The 21,770-nt window shown below is 39.9% G+C and overlaps 1 protein-coding gene across 3 annotated transcripts in view; it reads right to left on the minus strand.

Moving 5' to 3' along the window:
* The window catches only part of ATG5 (autophagy related 5), a 121,764-nt gene that overhangs the window by 53,891 nt on the left and 46,103 nt on the right, over positions 1-21,770 (minus strand). For all 3 annotated transcript variants that reach the window (XM_067546537.1, XM_067546538.1, XM_067546539.1), the window contains exon 6: positions 21,473-21,567. In XM_067546537.1, the coding sequence (XP_067402638.1) occupies positions 21,473-21,567 (95 nt within the window). The remainder of the gene's footprint in view (positions 1-21,472; positions 21,568-21,770) is intronic.

Here is a 21,770-nt window from a genome sequence, read left to right on the forward strand (position 1 = left end):
ACTGCCCCTTTCTGGAGGAGAGAATCTGCTTCCTGATGAAGAATCTCCTTGTGAGAGTGGTCTCTGAAGAGAGGCAGGGAAGGAGGTCAGTGGAGTGGGAAAGAAAAGGAACTCTGTAGAGTAGCCACCATGGATATTTTCAGTACCCACTTGTCTGATTCAATTGCCCCCCAATTTAGTCATACTAAAAATAGCAGTGAACATGCAGCTGTATGTTCATACTCTAAAGCTGAACATAATGCTTGTGCAGGTATACCTACTGGAGCTGCAATCACACCTTTGACTGCAGTATAGACATATCTACAATCTCAGACAAAGAATTTCTACATGCCTGTGCCACTGCCATAAAGATAAAGAGTAATTTTTTCCTAGACCATAAAACCACTTCATAACCCCAATATCAGATTGCCTCCATTTATCCCAGAACACAGCACTTTCCATTATTAAGAGTTATCTAATTTCACAGAAAAGAGCACCTGAATTCTGGGTGACATATGAGACTATCCAAAACAAGCTGAAAGAAGTACCAACACAACAGAACACAACACACTCTTTCCAAGTATTTGGTCCATTCACACAAGTAATTGTCATAGAAGCCAAACTGGCACTCATGGACACTACTTCTGAAGGATTCCTGTCCTACATCGATGACAAAAATATTAAATACAGAGATTGTAAACATCGCCTTTCATAAGATGAATCCACCCTAAAACATGCAGTATTTCAACCAGTACTAAACTAACTCTTGACAGTAAAGACCCCATGAACAACTAAGTAGTGTTAAATCTCTTTTTCTAGTCAAGTTTATGGAGAAGCTAGCACAACCCAGTCTGTGACCTGTCAATATCCAGTATTTCCCTCCACAAGGCTTTGTTCTATTGGCCATAATAATAGGCTATTATTCAACATCTATATGAAGCTGTTGGGAGAGCTGTTGAAACACCACAAGCTGAAGTGCCAGTGGTATGTAGGTGACAAGCAGGTCTTCATCTCTAAAGCTGAACATAAACAGCAGTATCTCCCAAGATTCACAATACATAGTCAAAATCAGCAGCTAGCTATAGCTGAGCTAGTAAAGATTGGAATGATACTGATAGGCAGCTTCAGACTTTTCCATATTATCATCTACTTACAAGGACATCTACTCTATGCCTGTAAATTTTCCCTGCTGCATCAGGATCCTTTGGACTCCTCAGTGTCATACCACCATTGCGGCAAAAAAAACCCACTTCTATCTCCAATTGGCGAGAAGATTGTACCCGATCCTTTCAGACCCACAAGTTAAATTATGCTCTGTGAAAGGAAAAACAGAAGTATTTTGTTTTCTGAGTTTAAATTGGTTGCCTTGCAACTTTCTTCGGTGTCCCCTTGATCCTATATTATGAGAGAAGGTAAAAAGAAGCACCTGATTCATCTCTATACCATGCTTATGGCCCCCAGTCATCAGTCTCCAAATGTTTTTACTCTCTCTTCACATAGAACTCTCACCAGGCCTCTACTCATTTTTGTTGTCCATCTCTGATCATTTTTCTATTTTTGCTATATTTCATGAGATAGTAAGATTGGAACTCTGCTGCGGAGAAAGAAGTCATTATAAACAAAATTTTTAAAGGTAAATTAAACTGATTAAATTAAATTAAACTGATGTAAAAACTTCTTTTTTTTTTACACTTAACATCCCTTTAAAATTTATCTCCCAACCAATGAATTCTCCTGCTAAGCTATTTTTTACCTGAATCTGCTAAATACTGCTTTTGTAAGCCTTCATAATTTTGAAGCTGTCATACTGTCAAGTTGCAGTATAACATGTCTCAAAGTGCCAGCTTTGCTGTAGTAGACAGAGCTAATCAGAATTCTTTGAAACAAGAACTAAATAATGGTTTTACATCTCCAATCTGTAACTAAAACCATATGGTGAAAGGAAGGAGTATAAATATGCTCAGCACACCTATCTAGAGTTATCAGAAAAACTGACTCACTAACTGAATCTGTCAAATTTATATGATTAGCAATGAAATCAATATATAGAATTAAATAAATGAGTTTTTTCCAATACATTTTAAATTTTAATAAATTTTGAATACTTAATCACTATCAAAAAGTTATTATAGTATTTTCTTACAGTATTTTTGTACCATAACAAACATTTTCATTTTATATAGCAGTTGTATCAGGACTTCAGCAGTTAAACAATGAAGATAAAGCATTATTTTAACTGCACAGTTCGTCATTTTATGTTGATGACTGAGGTGAAATATAAGTTCCATATTGTCTTAATTTTTTTGTACAAGTGCCCTGACATATTGCAAATAGATGAATTTTATAAACTGAAAAATAAATAGGACACACCTGGGACATTTAAGTAGTACTGATAATAGACATATACATTTCAAGTAAAGCACATGCTTAAGTGCTTTGCTGGATTAGAGCCTAAGACGCCTCTGTAACCATTTGTCTGTATATCTGATTTGAATACTATCATGGCAATTGTGCACTTAAGTAACATCTTCCAAAATACTGGCACATTCATGGTTTCCTACTCCTGAGATCGTGTTCATGTGAAATTATAAAAAAGTTATAATGAATGCTGTTAAAATGCTTTGTAATAAATTTTGGAAAATGTAAACTCGAAGCTCAATGAATCATCATTTTTCTATTACAGATGAATAAGTATCAGATACTCCCAATTACATATTTCTAGTTACTTACAATATGCAGATAAAATTTAAAAATAATCAGACTTGTCATTATTTAGACTTTAAAGATTTTAATGTGCACATAACCTTATTAATGTAAAATTAAGGATATACATTAAAGTATTAACTTTTACAAGTCCTATACAAGTCTGAGCTCTTTAATTCTTTAAAAACTAATAATTACTATTTTTAAAACCAGAAATAAATACACATGCAGTGTGTCCTTAGCGGAAGCTTCTGATTGCCAGGGTCTGTTATTTGGCAAATGTTATCATTATGTCTACAGTTGTAACAAACCAAAGTGATACTTAAGCTGAAGACCACTAGAGTCAAGTGAGACTGTGTTTAAATGAAGACAGTCATTAGAATTACATACACATCTGGAATTAAGTTAAGATTCTTTTACTTTTTCATGTAGTAAGGCTTATTAGGGTTGTGTCTAGACAAGAATACTGAATAGTTTTTGGTCAGAAATGGTTAAGGACAATTTTTCTAATCATATGTGAGCAACAACTCATCCCATATCCTCACATCCTTTCACTGGACAGGATGTGTTATATGGAACTACTCTGATTCTTCCCTGATCTACACAATTAACAATAGCAACCTAACATTGAAGTATTATAAACCTATGGAGAAACATAGCAACTATTTAGACTGGCTCTCCCACACTGCTTATGATTCTTACTTGTTAACTTCCCATAAAAAAGACACTATTCAAAATATCAGTCTTTTTTTCCATAGAGTTTATTCAAAGTGGCAGGATGCCTCCCAGTCTTATTTTTAGAAAAGTCTCTTCAGAAGACCAATAAAGCCAACTGTTATCCATGAAAAACATTTGAAAGCTAAACTAATAGCATGTGTTCTAGTGGTTGGAATATGAAATATGCCTACTCAGAAAATACCCTTTCCTAAACGGAAGTGGCTCAAAGTTTAATATGTTGATCTAATTACATTATCTTAAAAAAGAACTGTTATTTACCTTACTATAACTATGGTTCTTCAAGATGTGTTGTCTGCATGGATTCCACTCTATCAGCATGCACCTATGCACATAAAATCAAATTCTTTTGGGCAGCAGGAGTGTCCATGCATGCCCCTCCCCCATACACCTGAAGGCATAAAGGACAGGATGGGCTCAATCATCCCTCAGTTCCTTTCCATACAGAATCCTCTGTAATAGCAGGGAAGCAGGTTGTGGACTCCATGTGGACAACACATCTGTAAGACCACAGTTCCTGTAAGGTAAGTTATCTTTCTTTATTCTAAGGCCTGGTCAACACTGCGGGCAAAATTTGGCGGCAGTCGATGGGACTTAGGCAAGCTACACAGAGTAACTCCTGTTGACTTCGTAACTTCCATTTAGCACTCCGTCTCCACTGCGCTGCATTGATGGGAAATGCGTACCCGTTGACACAGCACTTCGCTTTTTGGGGAGGTGGTTTTATTAGATCACCTTCTGGATCAATTGAGCAGGTCTTCACTGCCACTCAATCAAACTGGATAAATCGATCTGACAGCGGCGAATTTGCCGCCGTCAGTGTAGACATGGCCTTCGAGAAATTGTCCACATGAATTCTACTTTTGGTGACTAACAAGTAGTTATTGTTTTGCTTGAAGGTCGGCATTAGGACTCCTACCTAAACAATGACTGAAGGGCAGCCCTACCAAAGCAGGCATCCAGTCTGGAAATGTCTACCAAAGAATAGCATCAAAGTGATGGGCTATGAAGGTGATCTTTGCAGCAGCATTCTGAATGGAGGAGGACTGCATTTATCAAAGTCAGAGAACAAGTTTTTGATTACTGCAACAGCATGAGATGATGAATTCCTGGATAGGAGTGTTAACTCTATGAATGGATAAGTAAGACTGTCATAGATATGTTATGCAGAAAGAATTTACAAGATTAAGAGCTGGTCTACACTAGAAAGCTTTGTTGACAAAACAGTGTAGGTGTACTGACTAAAATGCCTCTCCCACCGATGCAACTCCCTTGTTATGCTGACATAATTAAACCACCTCAACAAAAGGTGGAGGGCTTCTATCAGCTTAGGGCAACGCATTGTCAATGTAGTCCCTTACATTTGCTGTGGGGCTGTCATTCTTGTCAATTTCACCGCTCCACACCAAAGCCCCCTTGAGAACTGAGCAGCTGGTCTCCCAGCTGGAGCAGCCTTGTCAATTTCACAGCTGAGCCAAGGCTGCAGGCTCCTGGTGGGGAGCAGGTCGGGTGGGGGTGAGGGGACAAGAAGCCAGGGCAGCTGGACCCCACTCCTCAAGGGCAAAAAATGCCAGGTAGCTTCCCCCTAAGAACGGGGAAGCCCCAGGTGGCTTCCATCAGTACCCGGTGGGGAATGGGGAGGGGAGAAGCCTGGGGCTGGCTCCTGGTGGGGAGTAAGGGGGCAGCCCACCAGAAGAATGGGCTCTCAGCTCCCCACAATGCCCCTCTTAGGTCAGTGGAAGTGTTCCTGGTGAAGACACTCCATCAACCCAAGGTGGACATCAGTCACTGCAGCCACCCTTTCTTCTTCAGAATGAGAGTAATGGGAGTAGAAACTTCTTCCCTTGTAATCCTATAGGTCCTCTTTTACCACTCCTAGACAAAGTAACGAGGCCTCTTTTGTTTGAAAAGGTTCTCATGAGAAGGTCCTTGAAGAGAGACAAGAAGTGGAGAGAATAAGGGAAAGGGAAGTGAACTGAACATGGTAACCTGTAACAATGTTCAATACCCATTTGTTGGCCGTAACGTCCACCCATGTCCAGTGGAAAAATAGTGATTTTCAGAGGTCAGGTGATCTTGGTGTCTCTCTAACCCATCTCATCAGATCTGCTGCCTTTGGGAGGAAGGTTGGAGTGAGATGGAGGAAGATGATGGGAATCTCCACATATATGGAGGCGCTTTCTGGGTGGATACTCAGGATGGAGACATACATAGAGAAAGATAGTGTTTCTCAGTGTCTGTGATGGCTGATACTGGAAGAGCTTGCAGTTCACTAGTCTTCTTCTTCTTCCCTTTTCCCAGCTAGCTGGGTCACCAACTCAGTCTTCTCCAGGCTTCCTGGTCCAATGCTCACTCCATATCCATTCTGTCCTCCCTCACAAAAATCTATCCACTGTTTTCTTGGCCATCGTCTTATTCTCCCACAAACTCTAGTCTCAAATGACTCTCTAACAGGATTTTCTTCATCTATCCTTCATTCATGCCCATACCATCCCAACCTCCTCTCTTGCAGTTTCTCTCTGATACTGTGGACATTGGTCTCACTCCTAGTTACATCACTTTGCATGTGATCCAACACTCACTGCCTCATTTCTCTCACTGCCTTCGAAAAATTAATTTCAATGACTTTGAGTCTTCTCAAGTGCCTCTCTTTAGTTTCCCATGTTTCATCTGTACAGAGCAGCTGGTCTTACCATGGTTTGGTACAGTTGTCCCTTAAGTAGTCTGTTTATCATAAATAACTCTACTTATATTGTACCAGACTTTCCCCTTGCTCAGCAGCATTGCTCACAATTCTCTGTTGGTTTCTCCATTGGCCACTAACCAGCCCCAAGGTACTTACATGAACAAAGATGATTTAGGTGCTGGCCCTCAATGTTAATATTCACCTGTTTTGGGTCCACATTAATCACCCACATTATTTCAGTCTCCTCTTTACTAATTTTGAGGCCACAGTTTGTTAGTACTCTGTTCAAGAATCAACTGTTTGGACCAAATCTTCCTCACTATTGGCCATTAGCACAGTATTGTCTGCATAGATCAACTTCAAACCATTTGGATTTGCTTATTTATGAAGTCCATCACAATTATCAACAGTAATGGGCTAAGCGATGATTCCTAGTGGCACCCAATCTTCATTTCGAAACCCTTCATTACACCAAAGGCTGTCTGCACCTTTGTCATGGAACTGTCATACAAATCCATCACCACCTGGACAAGGTCCTCTAGTACCCTACAGTATTGTAGCAGAGGCACCAACCTAGGTACTTTGTCAAATGCATTCATCAAATGGAGGAAAGCCCATCCAAACTTGACGTTTCCCTCCAGCTTCTTTTCCAACAACCATCTCACAAAACTGGGTGAGTGGGAAACAAAAGGGTAAACAAAATTGAATGCTGATAAATGCAAAGTAATGCACATTGGAAAACATAATCAGAATTATGCATACAAAATAATGGAGTCTAAATTAGCTGTTACCACCCAAGATAGAGATATTGGAGTCATAGTGGATAGTTCTCTGAAAACATCCACTCAATGTGCAGCGGCAATCAAAACGCTAACAGAATTTTAGGAACTATTAGGAAAGGAATAGATCAGACAGAAAATATCATAATGCCCCTATATAAATCTATGGTATACCCACGTCTTGAGTACTGGGTGTAGATTTGATCACTCCATCTAAAAAAAGGATATATTGGAACTGGAAAAGGTATAGAGAAGAGAAACAAAAATGATTAAGAGTATGGAACAGCTTCCATATGAGGAGAGATTAAGGAGACTGGGACTTTTCAGCTTGGAAAAGGGACGACTATAACATTTTGACTATATGGAGAAAGTGAATAAGGAAATGTTATTTACTCTTTCACGTAACACAAGAACTAGGAGTCACCCAATGAAATTAATAGGCAGAAAGTTTAAAACAAACAAAAAAGTTTTTCTTCACACAATGGACAGACAACCTGTGGAACTCTTTGCTAGGGGATGTTGTTAAGGCCAAAACTATAACAGGATACAAAAAAACTAGGTAGGTTCATGGAGGATACTCCATCAATGGCTATTAGCCAGGATGGGCAAGTATGGAACACCATGTTCTGAGTGTCCCTAGCCTCTGTTTGCCAGAATCTGGAAGTAGATGACAGGGGATGGATCATTTGATAATTGTCTGTCCTGTTCATTCTCTCCAAAGCACCTGGCACTGGCCAATGTCAGAAGACATGATACTGGATGGGGCACTCTGTACCCCCATATTCCTCACTGTTATATACGTATAATATGTTTTGTACAAAGTATGCCTTGTGAGGTATCATTTTAAAAGTCCTGATCTGTTAAACATTAATATCCTGTTGGATTGTATGTGCTATATTGGTGTATATGTTACTAAAATATGTTGTAAGGTGGGAAACATCCACAGCCAGCCTTTCAAGTATAACAATGGGGTAGTCAGACAGCATAAATGGCTCACCATCACCCAACAAGGAAAAAAATCTACTATCAGGGACTATTTACAATGAAAACTTCACAGAGAGAGCAAGTACGCAATGAAACACTTGACCAATAGAGGCAGTCCCCAATGTCTTAGAGATCTTTCTTTGAAATGGAGAGATGGGCCTGGGCTAGAGGAGCAGTCCAGCCTGTGTATTAAGAATCTGTAACCTGCTTGTGAGACATTGCTTGATTTAGATCCTGTTCAGTTTGTAGAAATTACACTGCAAATTTACCTTTGTTTCTTAAAGTAACAAACTCTGATCTTTTATGCCTACCACTTACAATAATTTAAAATCTATCTTTCTGTAGTTAATAAATTTGTTTTATATTTACCTAAAACAATGTGTTTTGGTTGAAGTGATTGGGAAATCTGCTCAGGTAACAAAGGCTGGTTGGTACATGTCCACTTTCCTTTGATGAAGTGACGAACAATGAATAATGAACTTACACTGGCCAGGCTTCTGACCAGTGCAACACAACACAGTTCTGGGAGAGCTAGGGGGAATTGGCTGTTGCCTCTCTATTGTTGGTTCATGAGTGGCCGGGGGAAAGCATTCATGTAATTCTGTTGTATGTGTCCCTGCCATTGGATGTCTGTGTAAGTGTAGCTTGCTAACAGAATCACAGTGTGAGAGGCAACCCACAAACATTCATGTGATCTAGCTGGGGGTAGGGGCTCTGCATGCTGTTGGGTTAGGTGATACAGTGCCTGGAGGGGTTTGCTGCTTGTCACAATTCCAGGTTGCACCCTGGGTGAACCCATCACAATGGACCATTGATCTGACCCACTATGGCAGTTTTTATATTCATTTAATGGTGAATGCACCATCTGTCATCCCTTTTCCAAAACCAAACTGCTTCTTTCTTAAATGGGCTACAATATTCCACAAATGTGACAATCTATGATTCTCTCTAACAGTTTCTTGCAGTGGAACAGCAACTTAATTCTACAGCACTTGAAGCAGTCCTGTATGTCACCTTTGTTTGCATATTGGTACCAGTACAGACTTTCTCCATTCTTTTGAGATTCTGTTACCAAACTGCATGCACAATGCACATGAGCCAGCATACACCAAGCTCTCTCAAAGTTTTGATCATTTCCGCTGTGACTCCACCCAAACCCGCTGCTCTTCCTGATGCCATCTTCAGCAGTACAGCCTTAATGTCTGCCTCTGATAGGTCACTTGACATCTCTGACTATTCGTTCACACAATGTTAGTGTGGCATATAAAAAGTTCTCGTCAATAAGTAGACTCTCCCTGTAGACCATTGGTTATGAACCATGTTTTCTGTAACGACCAGTTTGAGCATGCATCTTTTATGAATGGCAGGCTCATTCAGTCTTCCCTCCTTTTGTTTCTTATTGGCAAGACTGCACATATTTTGGAGGCAGGGGACAAATTGAGGGCAGTTGTTCAGCTCATTATACAGCTCATCTAAAGCAAGGTTTCTTGCTTTTCTGACCGCTTGCTTCGCTGCGTGATTTCATGGCTGCAATCACTCCTTCATTCAGGGGCAACAAGGGTTGAGGCAGGAAGGGGTAACTGGAGTATCTCATGTGCTATCTCCACCATATCTTCAGGTCGTCCTTCTGGCTCCGAGTGTGTCCTAGCCAACAATGCAATGGTAACCAGGAACTCCTACTCTTTGTCAAGACATGGAATGGGGCCCCACTCCGAGGTCTGTGGGAGAGCAGGTTCCATAAAGGCAGTACTGCCATGGCATCAGGTTGCACTGTAACTGGCCAGACTGTGGGTGGCCTATCCATTGCTAGTCTTTCACTGAGACTTGATACCATATGCCTTCAGAGTAACTCACGGGTATCACCCTTTCCTCTTGGGCAATGGCTTCCAGCTCAAAGCAAGGGAGGAGGAGTAGGCCAGTGACAGGGAGAAGTAGCTCTCTGGAAATGGTGCTGACAGGTATGAGTTCAACACTAATGTTAATGGAGTCAGTGCCAGTACTTGTGTCGATGCCAGGTCTGGTGTTGGCAGGAGCTGTGAGAAGGTTCAAAGGCATATCTCAGTACGAGACTGGATGTTGGGGTTGATGCTGGTACCGATGAACTTGTCTCCTTTGCCTTTGATATAGCCACTGATGCCTTGGCGCTATCCCTCATTAATACTGACGATTTTGAAGGATTCCTTATGTCTCGAATTCTCTTTGCAGAATGGTCATGTTGACTGCTTCAAGCTGTGTTTGTGCTAGGTGCAGGATTGTCTTTGTATTGTGGAGGGTAGAGCTAATCTCTGTCCTAGAGTTGGTGCAGAACTGGATGCAGTTGGTGTTGAAGATATTTGCACACCAATAGTGATGGTTTTTGGTATCTTTTTTTGCCTTCTTTTCACAGATGAAACCAGATGGTGCCTGCTAGCTGGGGAACTCGCCAACGATAATTTCCTTGGTTACCGTATGGAGGATATCTCCACTATGGGATCCAAACTACCTTCCTGGATTGCTCCAAGCAATGAAGTTTGAGTGTTGAGATTTCCAGATATGGGACAAAAAGAATATCAGACGGAAAACTTGTCAAGGGCATGACCCATCCCGAGGCAGAACAGGCAGCTATAACAAGTATTAAGATATCGCAGGAAGGACAGGGTTTAAACCCAATGGTTTTGAGTCCACAATAGCTAACAGCTGGCATGAAGTGCCTCACCCAGCTGTATATAGGAGGGTGGTCGCTCCCCATTCTCCCAATTGCTTTCTTTTTCTTGTGTGAATGCTTGCAGAAGCGGGTGAAATGCCCAATGAAAAAATCTAAAACAAAGGAACTAATAAAAGAAGTGAAGATAGAATAATGAAAAATTGTAAGCCGGTGTGACACTGTCCAGGTTGTGTCTCACTGGCCTGGGAAATAAGAGGTAATTGAGGGATGAACAGGGCCACACTGCTCTTTGTGTCCTCACACAGGAGCAGAAGGAGGCAGAGGGCGTGTGCACAGTCCTACTGGACACTACTACCCAAAAGACTGAGCTTTAATGAGTGAGGTGAGGTGCATGCATATCTACAATGGGATTCACCCTAACATATACTTAAACAAATATTTCACTGCTTTTCTACAATAAGTATTTTTGTTAGAGGAAAAAGTCCTGCAATGATTCTTTCAGAGACTCACTAAAGCCTCTAAGCAGGCTGTCCTCAACAGTTAAAGACAGTAATAATTTCCCAATGCCTTTATTATTAACTTAATTTCACAGTCCCTGAAACATGAACATTTCTATTTTAATTTTAACTATGTCAAAGTAATAATGAAAAAATATAAAACTAATGCTACTCCTCAGAGAATTCTGTGACACTGCATGTACGCAGAATTCATGTCCCACGCAGATCTGTTTGCTTCCAACAGAAAAATGACTTCTGACAGGGAAGCAAATGGAAGCCACAAAAGCAGTCATGCACCCCTTCCCAGCAGCACTGGCACATTGTTTCGGGTGCCCGGAGCAGCCAGTGGTGAGGTAAATGACCACGGAGAGAGAGAGGACAGCACAGGGTTGGGGACCTCCTACCCTGAGCCGGGTTCAGCTCCTCTTCCCCTGCAATTACCCACCCCAGCAGCAGGAAGCTCTGCACTTCTGTGCCCCTCCCTTCCTGGCCCCAATGCTCCTCAGCCACTGGGGAAGGCGTCACTGTGGGCAGGAGCTTCATCCAGACACCGCTCCGGCAAGTCTCATCCCCCCCAGCACCTCCATTTCATTGAGCCTCACCTCCTGCATCTGCAGCCCTCCTGCCAAGCCTCTCCGCTCTGTATCTGTACCTCCACCAAGCCCCTCCCCCTGCATCCGGACCCCCCAACCCTGCACCCAGATCACCCCCCACTGAGCCCTATGCACTCAAACTCCCACCCGACAAGTCCCGCCTGCACCTGGGTCACTGACTAGCCACCCCCATACCTGGACCACCCCGAAGAGCCCTCCCAGACTCCCACCCCATTAACCTCCACTCCCCTCAGCACCCAGACCCACCTCGCTGAGCCCCCCCACACTCAAATCCCCCTGCCAAGCCCCGACCACCCCGCCCTCTGAGCCCTAACCACCTTCACCTGGACCTCCCTGCAGAGTCGCATTCCACCTGCACCCGGAACCCCGCAAGGAGCCCCTGCCCATCCAGATCCCCAGCAAGCCACTCGCACACAGATTGCCCTGTATAAAACCCTCTCACCCCACACTTAGCTCCCCCCACTTAGATACTGTTGGGCTGAGTATGCTTGGTGCTGACGGGCAGGTCCCTGAGGTGTTTCTGAAGCATGCCTGGCCCTTGTGCTGGGTCAGGGTCAGGTGCAGCTTCACTGCCGAGTCAGTATCTGGGGGGGCACTGCAGGGTGATCTCCCACCTCCGTGCGGCCAGTGGCCTGTGCTCTCCACTGCCATGCTGGAGTCTCCACATTTATTTATTGACAAATAAAAATATGCTGACTTTTGCAGAATTTTAAAATATTGTACACAGAATTTTAATTTTTTTTTGGCGTAGAATTCCCTCGGAGTAATTTAGTGCACAGAATGCACAACCCAGAACATGAATTCCATATATATACTTGACTACATAAGGAACATTTTTAAGTGTTAGCATATGGTAAATAATACAGCAAGAAATAAACAGCTGGATATTTTGCCAAATGAATTAAAATTTTGTAAAAATGTACACTCAGCAATATGCGCAACCCACACCAGCTGAACATGTGGCAAGGAATTAGCCAGCTAAGAACTTCAACTAATTCCTGCAGTTTGGTATTAGTAAACTTTCAGACATTTCTTACTTTTGTTAATTCAGACCATATTCCTAGACTATGTTGTCATATCTCATTTTCTTTTTGGTTTCTTCCATCCCACAGTTATCTGTATACAATTTATTTTTAGTCTGCCTGAAAATATTTATGGGTCTTTTCCAACAGACTCAGAACAGTGTCCACCTTTGCCTATCCTGACTTTTCAGTTTGCTTCACAAATTTAACATGAATCTTTTTTTATTTCAATCTTAAAAAAGGAAATTAAAACTCTGAAAATTCAGCAAAATACTCTTACCAATTGGGTAAATGTATAATTAGGCAGTCTTAAAAACATGAAATTAAGCTAAAATTCGCAGATTTACTATGCAGAGGGAATTACCACAGATTTTTAAATTTTCCATTATGAACTAGACTGGGCCTTTTGCCATAGCCCCCAAAAAGGGGTAGTGCATAAACTGCACCACCCCAGAAATAATCCCAGAAGGAACCATGCTACAGACCCAAACCTCTAACACAATTCCATTCCTACTTCCCTCTTGCTCCAAGAGCATAGTTTCTTGCTATGAACCTAAAGTATAGGTGATTGTGACTACAAAGGAGTACGGCCACAACAAGAAACTGTAGTTGGTTTGAAAGTTCCAGATGAAAACAAAATCTGATAACCCCTCATTAAAAAATGAGAATAAAAAATTGGAGCTGAATATAAATGAAACTGACCAGTTAATGTGTGTTGTCCAAGCTGAGTGACATGCGCATAGTAAAATAATCAGCCTTAATGATGAAAAGAAAGGTTCATAATTTAAGATATTAGTAACTGGTATAGAACTCTTTTTAAGTGACTTAACATGACAGTACCCATATTATGTTCTCACATTAAATATTAAGGCAGTTTTACCTCACCCCACTACTATACTGTAATTCATCCCTTTGAAGGAATGGTCAAAGGGAATGTGGGAAACTTAGAATTTTCTGATTTTTAAAACTGAACAATTAAATGCTAATTTCTTTTTTAAATGTTTTAACATAATACATAAATATACAAAGAGTAATATTAACAAAGTTTTGTGTAGTGGATAGGGAATTGGTTAAAATCTAAAGTTCTGAATCGAGCTCTGCTGCAAACTCATTTACATATATTCAGTTTGCCATCAGAGACACTGGCACCAGACAGTTCAAAGTTGCTATCTATAATTTTATTTACTACTTAAACCTAAGTTTTATATAAAAATGCACAGGATCTTTGGTCAAAAGTAGCCTGCAAACCTGTATCTAGGGAATACTAAGCACATAAGAAGCTAAGACATTTTCAAGTTATGAATAGCCAAAAGCATTTCACAGTAAAGTCAGATTTTGAATTCAGCTACACGAACTCAAAACACAATTTGTTCAGTTTTTTTCTCACTTTAAAAATAGCATAAAAATATTCACAACAAAAGAAACTTAACAAAGCTAGGCACTTAGATGCCACAGTGACCGACCCCGTAAGAGCCTAAGTAGATTAGAGAACAGATCAGATGGGATGAAAATAGAGTTTAGAATGAAACAGTTCTTACTGGTTTAACTATGGATTATGGCTCCATAATGGAACACTTCCAATTACATTATATATAGTCCACAGATATAAAATTCAGACTAGTTAAGGTATCAAATACTATACTAGTAAAAGATGATTTTTACATGAAAAATTATTTACCGATCAAAACAGGATATTTCTTACAAAGACCCCAAATAGCCAGAGGTATCTAAAATTTACTTTCCAATCCAGAGCTTCACTTCTGCATTGAAAACCCTGTGGGCACAGCATTAAACCTGCACAATTTTACTGTGGACCAGAGGGATACCCCAATTTTTCCTTTAGGCCCCTTAAATTCCTAGCTGACTTCCTTTAAACATTCAGTTCCATTAGACAAACTAAGCATAAAAATGCTACTTTTCAGAAATATTCCTTTTAAAAAGTGTGAATATATTCGGGACTAACAGTTTACCTTATATTAAAAAGCCCTTTTGTGAAATCATATTGTAAGAAAAAAGTTACACAATGAATTAATGATAGTCTATGCAACAGCAATTTGTACAACACCAAAGTAAATATAGAAAATTCTTGTGTTGTGTTGCCCTCTTCAGGTCACTGTCCATCACATTTAATATTTCTCTTCAAAGATTTTTGATAAACTAAGTATGATTTTCCATCCTTTTGTTATGAAGTCATACATTATGGTATTTTAATAATACAGTAAAAATACTTATTCCTTACTAGGATAGCTACACAGATAACATAGCAATTTTGGCAGACCTGTATAAAGTTCCAAGAAATATCATCTCCTTTACAACAACATTAATGCAAGGAATATATAAATTGAAGTCAGATGAAGCTATGGTAAATATCTCATCAGTTCATCCATAACATACAATTCCTTGTTCTAATGAAAAATAGGTAATACCAAGACGAAGATTTCAAGTTTCAAAGTATTCAGGATTCTTTCCCCTTCATCTAGTAGATATACTGTGTATCAAAGGATGAACAAAGGGTATCTGCTGCATCATTCATACAAATCAGATGCAGACTTTGTCAGTGTTTGGGGAAACTATCTGTTGTCCATCTGCTCCACAGGATTATACTACTAGGAAGTGGAGAAGGAGTAATGTGTAATGTAACGAGTAATGAGTAAAGTAAGAATGTGAAGGAAACCCTACAATCTCTCTGCATAATTCTGGGTGGCTACAGCATTTGTACTGGTAAAGCAGTGGGTTCAGATACATAACAGTATTAGAGACATTAATATTCCATCTTCAAATGTATTAAGGAGAAGTAAAAGGGAGAAAAAGCACTTACTTCAGCAGTATCTATTAGAAAATAATGAAATTAAGTATTGGTGTTATTGGCAATGGAAAGTGAAGCAACTTACATTTATACAGTTCTATAAGAAATGGTTTGGATGATTAGTAGTACTATAATCAAACCCCCAAAGTCTTTTGGGTTCACCAACTTTTAAGATTGCCCATTGCACTGATCAGTTAATTATGATTTTACTGCATAGACTCTATAACTTTATTCTATTTTCAGTGTGCTGTGGAAGATAATAGGATTCTAACTCAGCTCTAGTTAATACTTTTAGAAGAGCTGCTGAAGAAAAACTTAAAATGATCTGTGGTTAGTTTAGTTCTGAGTTACCAAGCTTTTATTTTTGTCTTCTCTCGCTCCCACCCACTATCACATTTGGATCCCACATGAGGTCTGATTCATATTATTCTTTAAAAATGAATTTTAATAGATATGCTTTGCTAAAGAAACAGATTTTAAATTTTGAAAATACCAGTCCTTTACTGAAAAGCATATTTAAATATTTTATTTTCAGTTTCTTTAACACCTTTCCCCAATGATACAGTTTGGGGGTCTGATTCCCACATGTGTGCCACAAGTTGGGGAATGGAGTGGAGCTAAAGGTAATGCAAATATAAACATATGACATTCAGGAAATGAATAGTTAAGGTACACCTCACCCCTGTGCGGGGTGGTGAGCTGGCCACAATGTGTGGGGGAGAAAGCTAGCTTGAAAGGGAAGGGGATGTGGTCAGGCTTGGTGGCCTGGGACAAGACTGGGAAACCTAGCTGAAGCAGAGATGGGGGACCCAGCTGCATAGGTATAGTGGGGATGAGGGATGTATCTTGGCCTACATAACCAAGGAAGTGTGCACTAAACTGTTGTCTGTGATATGTGCACACAGCAACAGGCAGCAAGAGCAACTTCTTACATGTTAATATCTTCTATAGTGCTAACTAATGTCTTAATGGGATAGGAAGGGGAGAGTGAGCTGGAAATGCTCGCAGGGGGCTATATGTATTTTGGGGAATGGTAGGAGTGGAGAAAAAGACACTCTTTTCTCACACAGTAAGAACTGTAAGCATCATCTTGGGGGAGGAAAAAAAGCTGTCAAGGTTTTGGGATACACATGATGTCTATCATTTCTCTGACCAGCCCTCTCAACAACTATGCATTGCAAACATTCCAAAGCACACCCATTATCCTCACTGCACTACAACAAAATGAACAGGAGAGGGCAGGAGCACTTGGGAATCACATAGCAACTATGCAGCTTAGTGGACAGACCACTGCACTGGGGCTATTCCTGGCTCTGCCATTGGCCTGCTGGGTGATTTTGGGCAAGTCATTTTACTTTGTGTGTCTCAATTTCCCTTCTATAAAATGGGGATAAAATAATGTCAAGTTTTTAAGACCTACTGATGAAAAAAACACTATGTAAGAGCTATATCTTTCTGGGTACATCTACACTGCGATAAAAGACGCGCGGCACATCTGTGGCAAGTCCAGGTCAGCTAACTCGGGGCTATAAAATTGTAGCACAGACATTCAGGCTGGCTGGAGCCTGAGCTCTGAGACTTCACAAAAGGGGAGGATCTCAGAGCCCAGTCTCCAGCCTGAGCCCAAATGTCTACACTACTATTTTTAGCCCCACAGGTCAAGTTAGTTGATTCAGGCTCTGAGACTCAGTGTCACAGGTATTTTAATCACTGTGCAGACATACACTTTGTTATTAACTAGCCACAGTAGCATATCAACTGCAAGCCTAGGTGACAAATACAACTGCTTAAATAACCAATTATTCCTATAACCACATTTCTGTGTCTGTTAAAAGAAACTAGGAAACTCAGAGTTAATGCAGAATTAAAGTTGCCCAGAATTCTTTCATGCCTCTCCTGAGCATCAAAGTTCAGCAAAACTCAAGCCACTGAAAATTAGACAATACAAATTAAGGTACATTGCAATACAGCTTTAACTTTGCCCTCTGAGTGAGGCCCCAATAATGCCCATAGCGCACATATTCACATTCTGCCTTTGCGGACAGCACGCAACACTCAGAGAGCAGGCAAACATGAATACTGCAGCACAAAGACTAACACTTTCTCTTAGCTAATGCAAAACTAGTTTTTAGGTGATCTGTACTGACAAGGAACTACCTGCACTGTTCTATACTCAAACACTGAACCTACTCCCCAGAAACAATTCCGCATCTGTCAAATTTTACAACTCCCTTTACTCTCATTTTACAATACCATTAGTCTTTATTCACTGGATTCCATCTAACATTATACTTTTACTTACCCATCAATAAAACCACAGTCTCATATCCCACCTCACTATTGATGATTCCCATGGTTAGGACCCCCGCCCTCAGTGCCCCACTACTGACACAACTTCCACAACTCAATGCTGAAACAGTGTATCTTAGATCCCACAAGGCACATGCACCTGTTTCCTCTGATCTCACTGATGAGGGGGCTCAAACCCAGATCTCCTCATATCACAATCACAGCTCTACCAACCTATTCCAATTAATCTCTCCACCACTTAATATAACTATATCTAACAGTGAATGCAGCTAGAGTATATGTTGGTAATGCCTAAAGAGTACTGCCAACTCCAGGAGAGCAGAGTTAAGGTTGTGCTGGTGTGAATTCAATGTGAACAGTTTTGGTTTTGAAAATCCCACCCAATATCATCCAGTTCACCCGAGCCAATTAATAAATGTATTGCCATCACCAGCAAGCACTAACCCACATATTGTGGCTGTTCACACTAACTGTGCAATATGAAACAGCATAATGCAACACAAGAATTGTGCCCCACACCTCTCCAAGGAATCCTGCCCCAGCTAGCTAGCTTATTCTTTGTGGCAGAGGACACAAGGAGCTGCATTTCTGTTCCCTATTGTTTCATCAGACAAGGCAGTATTAGGCCTCAGACTCACCCTTCCAGATCTTCTAAACTACAGAATTTGTCACTCAATCTGAAACATTCTGCATAGGTCTTTGTGAAGAGAAATGAAGGGCTGTATGGAATGCCAATATGGGCTTTACATACAAAGATATAAAATCAGTTTTATACTGGCTATGGGATCCCTACATGATTTAATCAGCACTATACCTCCACTTAATGAGTCCATTTCTGTTGCTGTGAAAACACTTCTTAGCACTGAGCAGTAAACAAATTAGTCACTGACCAAAGAAGATGCTAGGAGAAAATTGCATCTATTGGTTTTGATGCACACATACAGAGCCTACCATCTGCTAAAATTTCTGATAGCGCTCACAAAATAACTGTGACTTCCGTTCTCAATCTTTAAGGTTTCACTATGACAGTAAATTTGTCTTAATTAAATCTAAAAACTAAAACTGCAAAACAATTGTAAATGTTTTTAGATTTACACATTCTAATAAATCATTTAGATCTGGTATAAAGTAATACTGATATATTCAACATATACAGATCTCCTTTTTATAGTGACTCGTGTAAAATTTCAAAACCATTCATTGTTTACAGGATATATTTTGGACGCAATTTGTGAAAACAGACCATCAAAATAGTATGATCGACCGATTCCCTTCTAACTGAATTTTGGATGAGTTTACAATACTGCCTGAAACTCAAAATTTAACACCACATTTCAAGCCATAAGGAATCAGAGGGCACAGAGGAAAGAAAAATTCAAGAATTACATTACTTTTCTCCAGAATCTTAACTTTCTACTGAGCAAAAAGAAAGCTGCTGGGCAAAAATAAAAATAGGCTAATAGTATTCTTACATTACAAATAAAAAATAAATGTTGCAGACAGGTTAGGAGTCGAGGGATGGAAATAAGGAGAATTCTCAAAGATTCTTATGACCCCTAAATGTAGCTATGCTCTCTAAATCTAGCTAAAACGTTCTGTAAACTAATATTTCTGAAACTAAAAATAAAAAGCAACTAATTTTACTCAAGATTAAGCTATTCAATTGATCATTTATTAATTTTTGAAGTGCAAGATTAATATCCCATAAATTCTCCAATCATACAGTGCAAATAGCAGAGAATGGATAAGTCCATTCCCTATTTTAAGAGTAAATGTAAAATGAATCACTCAATGAGTGCCTGTTCTGTTCATTCACCTGTGTAGCCCCTGGCATTGGCCACTGTCAGAATACAGGATACTGGGCTAGATGACCATTGGTTTGACCCAGTATGGCCGTTCTTATGTTTTCAGAATGACATATGTAAATGTGCAATTTAATGCAAAGAGGTTTATAAAATAGACTGACTGGAGTACACAGATGGTATTTAAACAATTTTTATATAGTGTTTGCAAATGGAGGAGCTTTTTAATTCTTAATCAGCCACCACCACCTACAATTTTACACTTCAACAAATAATTACTCTCTGCTACTTTTTAGTGTGCAGCAATTTAAGTTTGGGTTATTCTTGTCTTACAGGCTAGTAGGCAGATCCAATGTCATTGACTAACTTAGCTGTGACTAGCATAGGCTTTGCTCACTATACGAATTACAAAAATTCTTCTGACTCCTAAAATAGCAGTAGGGCAGTTCCAGACTACCAGCTATCACAAAACTGTATTGCTGAAAATTTCTAATAACCTAATTCAATTCCTTATTTAAATGTACACCTTTTTTCAATATAATACATTAAATTCACATACTAAGTATGCCAAAGAACAGTTAAGTAGTTTTTTTATTGTGTTAAAACTTGTCATTTCAAAATAAAGTAGCATGATTAGAATAGATAAGAGCAATAGACTTCTGAAGTGAAATTAGCAAGGAGAGTAATTTTTCAGAGGCACTTCCTACCCACTTGCTCCCTCCTGGGGCCTAAAATGACAGAAAAAGAAGCAGCTTATGCAGATGAGGAAAATGTTCCTCCTGAAATGCTTGCCTCCAGCCCCTTCAGTTGAGGAGGAACTCTGCCTATTTTGGGTACAGTGGAGCCTTCAAGGGCAGATATTACAAGTTCTCCAAGTAGGACTTTTTTTGTCTATAATAGGGATAAGGTGGGTGAGGTAATATCTTTCTATTGGTGAAAGAGCCAAGCTTTCAAGCTACAGAGAGCTCTTCTTCAGGTCTGGGAAAGGTACTCAGAGGCTAAGGCTTGGTCTACACTACAGAGCTAGGTTGACATAAGACAGTGTCTACACTACAGCCTTACACTACAGCCTTGCTCCCGCCAATGTAAATGCCCTGCTACACCAACATAATAACTTCACCTCCATGAGAGCTTATGTCACTGTAGTTAGGGCAACGCAGCATCTATGTAGACACTGCATTCCTTACATTTGCTGTTGGCTGTCTTGTCAATTTCATGGCTCCCGTCAACATAGCTACCACCTCTCAGGGAGGTAAATTAATTACATCGAAAGGAAAAGGCTCTCCTGTTGGCATACTAGCATCTTCACTTAAGCGCTGCAGCTGCGTGCTGCAGTGCTGTATGTGTAGACAAGCTCTTTGTCTCAGCTAAATACAAGGTGGAACAGATTGTTTAGCCATAAGTAGTTAACGCATATTGTAAGAGACCATTCAAGATGAAGTAACCCATTAACTCCTCTGCAATCACAGGACAAAAGAAGGGGGAGGGTTAGTGGGTTACAGATTGTTGTATTAAGCCATAAATCCAGTCTCTTTAGTAAGACCATGATTTTTAGTGTCTGGCAGAGTTATGAATTTAAGCACCCTGGTTAGTCTTTGTCTTCTTTGTCTGTAAATCGCTTAGCATACTTTTGAGTACTGTGCATTTATTTCTGGCACAATGAGCAGCAATCACTTATTAGGATCAATTGAGAGTAATGAGTTCTATGGACTTTCTTCTATTTCCTCAGTTAATTCATGCAAAATTCAGTATGTAATTCAGCCCAGCAAATGTGAGCCAAAAGACCACCTAATTTTACTCTGCAGCTAAAATAAGTGGACTTATCATTCCATATGGTTTACTTTTATTATATTTGACAGATGTCAGCGTAACAGTTTTGTAAAACATGAGACTTCTCATGTTGTCTCCTACCTGATATATTCTAAAAGGGATGTAGCGAAATCCACTATCTTCTGGAGGATATTCCATGAGTTTCCGATTTATGGCCCAAAATTGGTCAAATTTGTCTGTGAAAGTAAGAGTTGTATTTATTATAAGCATTAATAACATATATGCTTTAATGAAAAAGATACATAAAATATGATAGGCACAGTCATACAGACAGGAAAATGGAGCATCTAAAAACCCTTTTGTCACAGAAATTTTTCCTATGAGTAGGATCATTCCTTTTTTTAATTGGAGAGGAAAACACAGGTGCAAAGTACAGGTA

The sequence above is a fragment of the Emydura macquarii genome, unplaced genomic scaffold (genome assembly GCF_026122565.2).
Source record: "Emydura macquarii macquarii isolate MOO-44397 ecotype Brisbane River unplaced genomic scaffold, CSIRO-AGI_Emac_v2 contig_1146, whole genome shotgun sequence".
Taxonomy (NCBI): Eukaryota; Metazoa; Chordata; order Testudines; family Chelidae; genus Emydura; species Emydura macquarii.